Genomic DNA, 3,304 nt, shown 5'->3' with positions numbered 1-3,304 from the left:
ACCACTTGTAAAAGAATGAAACTAGAACCCTTTCTAACACCATACACAAAAATAAACTCAAAATGGATTAAAGATCTCAACGTAAGACCAGAAACTATAAAACTCCTAGAGGAGAACATAGGCAAAACACTCTCCGACATACATCACAGCAGGATCCTCTATGACCCACGTCCCAGAATATTGGAAATAAAAGCAAAAATAGACAAATGGGACCTAACTAACCTTAAAAGCTTCTGCACAACAAAGGAAACTATTAGCAAGGTGAAAAGACAGCCTTCAGAATGGGAGAAAATAATAGCAAATGAAGCAACTGACAAACAACTAATCTCAAAAATATACAAGCAACTCCTACAGCTCAATTCCAGAAAAATAAATGACCCAATCAAAAAATGGGCCAAAGAACTAAATAGACATTTCTCCAAAGAAGACATACAGATGGCTAACAAACACATGAAAAGATGCTCAACATCACTCATTATCAGAGAAATGCAAATCAAAACCACTATGAGGTACCATTTCACGCCAGTCAGAATGGCTGCGATCCAAAAGTCTACAAGCAATAAATGCTGGAGAGGGTGTGGAAAAGGGAACCCTCTTACACTGTTGGTGAGAATGCAAACTAGTACAGCCACTATGGAGAACAGTGTGGAGATTCCTTAAAAAACTGGAAATAGAACTGCCTTATGATCCAGCAATCCCACTGCTGGGCATACACACTGAGGAAACCAGGAGGGAAAGAGACACGTGTACCCCAATGTTCATCGCAGCACTGTTCATAATAGCCAGGACATGGAAGCAACCTAGATGTCCATCAGCAGATGAATGGATAAGAAAGCTGTGGTACATATACACAATGGAGTATTACTCAGCCATTAAAAAGAAAACATTTGCATCAGTTCTAATGAGGTGGATGAAACTGGAGCCTATTATACAGAGTGAAGTAAGCCAGAAAGAAAAACACCAATACAGTATACTAACACATACATATGGAATTTAGAAAGATGGTAACAATAACCCTGTATATGAGACAGCAAAAGAGACACTGATGTATAGAACAGTCTTATGAACTCTGTGGAAGAGGGAGAGGGTGGGAAGATTTGGGAGAATGGCATTGAAATATGTATACTATCATGTATGAAACGAGTCGCCAGTCCAGGTTTGATGCACAATACTGGATGTTTGGGGCTGGTGCACTGGGACGACTCAGAGGGATGGTATGGGGAGGGAGGAGGGAGGAAGGTTCAGAATGGGGAACACGTGTATACCTGTGGCGGATTCATTTCGATGTTTGGCAAAACCAATACAATACTGTAAAGTTTAAAAATAAAATAAAATTTAAAAAAATCAACCGTATACCAGTGAACAATATATAATAACTTTAAGAATAATAATCAGAATTAGTCTCATCATAAAGCTGCAAGTAAAATTCATAAGATGTGTCAGACACAGTCATAGAATAATACATGTCATCTCCAATCCTGTCAACAATCGATACAGTGAAGATGAGGAAATCAGGTTCAGAGATACTGAGTAACTTGCCTATTCAGTGATTAGACAACAAAGCTAGGATTTGAATTTAAGACTGCCTGTCTCTAAAACCTATGATATCATACTATTTCCTATCTTTAAGAAGGGATAAAACATCCAATCAGGCAATAGTAATTAAAGAGATTAACCACAAATATGTACTAATATAAAAATATTAAAAGTTTAAAAGAACTTCAGAGAACATCTACGCAAAGTACCTCATTTTACAAATGACACAATACTTTGCAGTCTCTGATTAGCCTTGGCTATTTCTGCTACTCTCTGGCCTCCAACGTATTACAAAGTCAAAGGGTTAGTCAGTTATGTCTGACTCCTTGTGACCCCATGGACTGTAGCCTGCCAGGCTCCACTATCCATGGAATTCTCAAGGCAAGAATACTGGAGGGGGTTGCCATTCCCTTCTCCAGGGGGTCTTTCTGACCCAGTGATCAAACCTGGGTCTCCTGCATTGCAGGCAGATGTATTAAAAGGCTATCTGCAAATCCTTCATGATAGCCTCAGCATAAATCAAACGAGGAATCATAGAAGAGCTATGTTTCAGTAAGTCATGGATGTGCTGAATAAACTCCCCAAAACTGATATTTTTAGACTATCATACAAAGTAATTATTTCTGTTATTTGCCTTATGCAGAATTCTGGTTACACATAATCTATAATACTGATTTATTGCTACTTTGAGCACCTACCTTCGTGGCCACAAGAAACACAGTAAAGAGGAACATAAGATTATGCTTTGATATTGCCAAATACTTGGTTTGCTGAAATGTGAAGATAACTGATCCCAGCAGGGTTACCTTGGCAGGGCTGAAAATAAAACACATTTTAACTCAGTAAGTATTAAGCATGATTTATCTCTATATTTCTCAGAGTAGTCTCAAAATATTAATTAAATGAGTTATTAATAGATGTAACACAAAAATGAATTCTATAAACTTTTGGAAATGCTGAGTTATATAAAGTTAAACACCCTTCTTCTCAGCATAAAGTATCAGATTTTAGAATGTTCATACATACTGTGACTTTCTGATAAGACAGTACTTTTGTATATACAATATTTCTGAATTGACCATATAACATTGTTTCAAAAGGATACGAAAGTCCCACGTTCTATAGCATGATTTGAGAAAAGCTTATTAATCCTGAAAAATCTTACAGTGCTAACCAAGCTCCTCGGGTGGGATGGGGAATGGAAAAGAAAGTCTTGATCTGTAGCAGTTCCTCATCTTCTAAGGTGTAAATATCTTGTGGTATTCGCAGGCAATTTGATCCAGTTCAGTTCAGTTCAGTCGCTCAGTCATGTCCAACTCTTTGCGACCCCATGCATCGCAGCACACCACATCTCCCTGTCCATCACCAACTCCCGGAGTTCACTCAGACTCACATCCATCGAGTCAGTGATGCCATCCAGCCATCTCATCCTCTGTCGTCCCCTTCTCCTCCTGCCCCCAATCCCTCCCAGCATCAGAGTCTTTTCCAATGAGTCAACTCTTCATGAGGTGGCCAAAGTACTGCAGTTTCAGCTTTAGCATCAGTCCTTCCAAAGAAATCCCAGGGCTGATCTCCTTCAGAATGGACTGGTTGGATCTCCTTGCAGTCCAAGGGACTCTCAAGAGTCTTCTTCAACACCGCAGTTCAAAAGCATCAATTCTTCGGCGCTCAGCCTTCTTCATAGTCCAACTCTCACATTCATACATGACCATAGGAAAAACCATAGCCTTGACTAGACGGACCTTTGTTGGCAAAGTAATATCTCTGC

General features: G+C 39.3%; 1 protein-coding gene across 1 annotated transcript in view; it reads right to left on the bottom strand.

Moving 5' to 3' along the window:
- The window catches only part of TMEM38B (transmembrane protein 38B), a 53,099-nt gene that overhangs the window by 22,391 nt on the left and 27,404 nt on the right, over positions 1 to 3,304 (bottom strand). The window contains exon 4 of the mRNA XM_010843538.1: positions 2,235 to 2,352. Within this exon, the coding sequence (XP_010841840.1) occupies positions 2,235 to 2,352 (118 nt within the window). The remainder of the gene's footprint in view (positions 1 to 2,234; positions 2,353 to 3,304) is intronic.

This window comes from Bison bison, unplaced genomic scaffold, assembly GCF_000754665.1.
Source record: "Bison bison bison isolate TAMUID 2011002044 unplaced genomic scaffold, Bison_UMD1.0 scf7180017864183, whole genome shotgun sequence".
In the NCBI taxonomy this organism is placed as follows: domain Eukaryota; kingdom Metazoa; phylum Chordata; class Mammalia; order Artiodactyla; family Bovidae; genus Bison; species Bison bison.
This window is presented reverse-complemented; position numbering and strand designations above follow the sequence as displayed.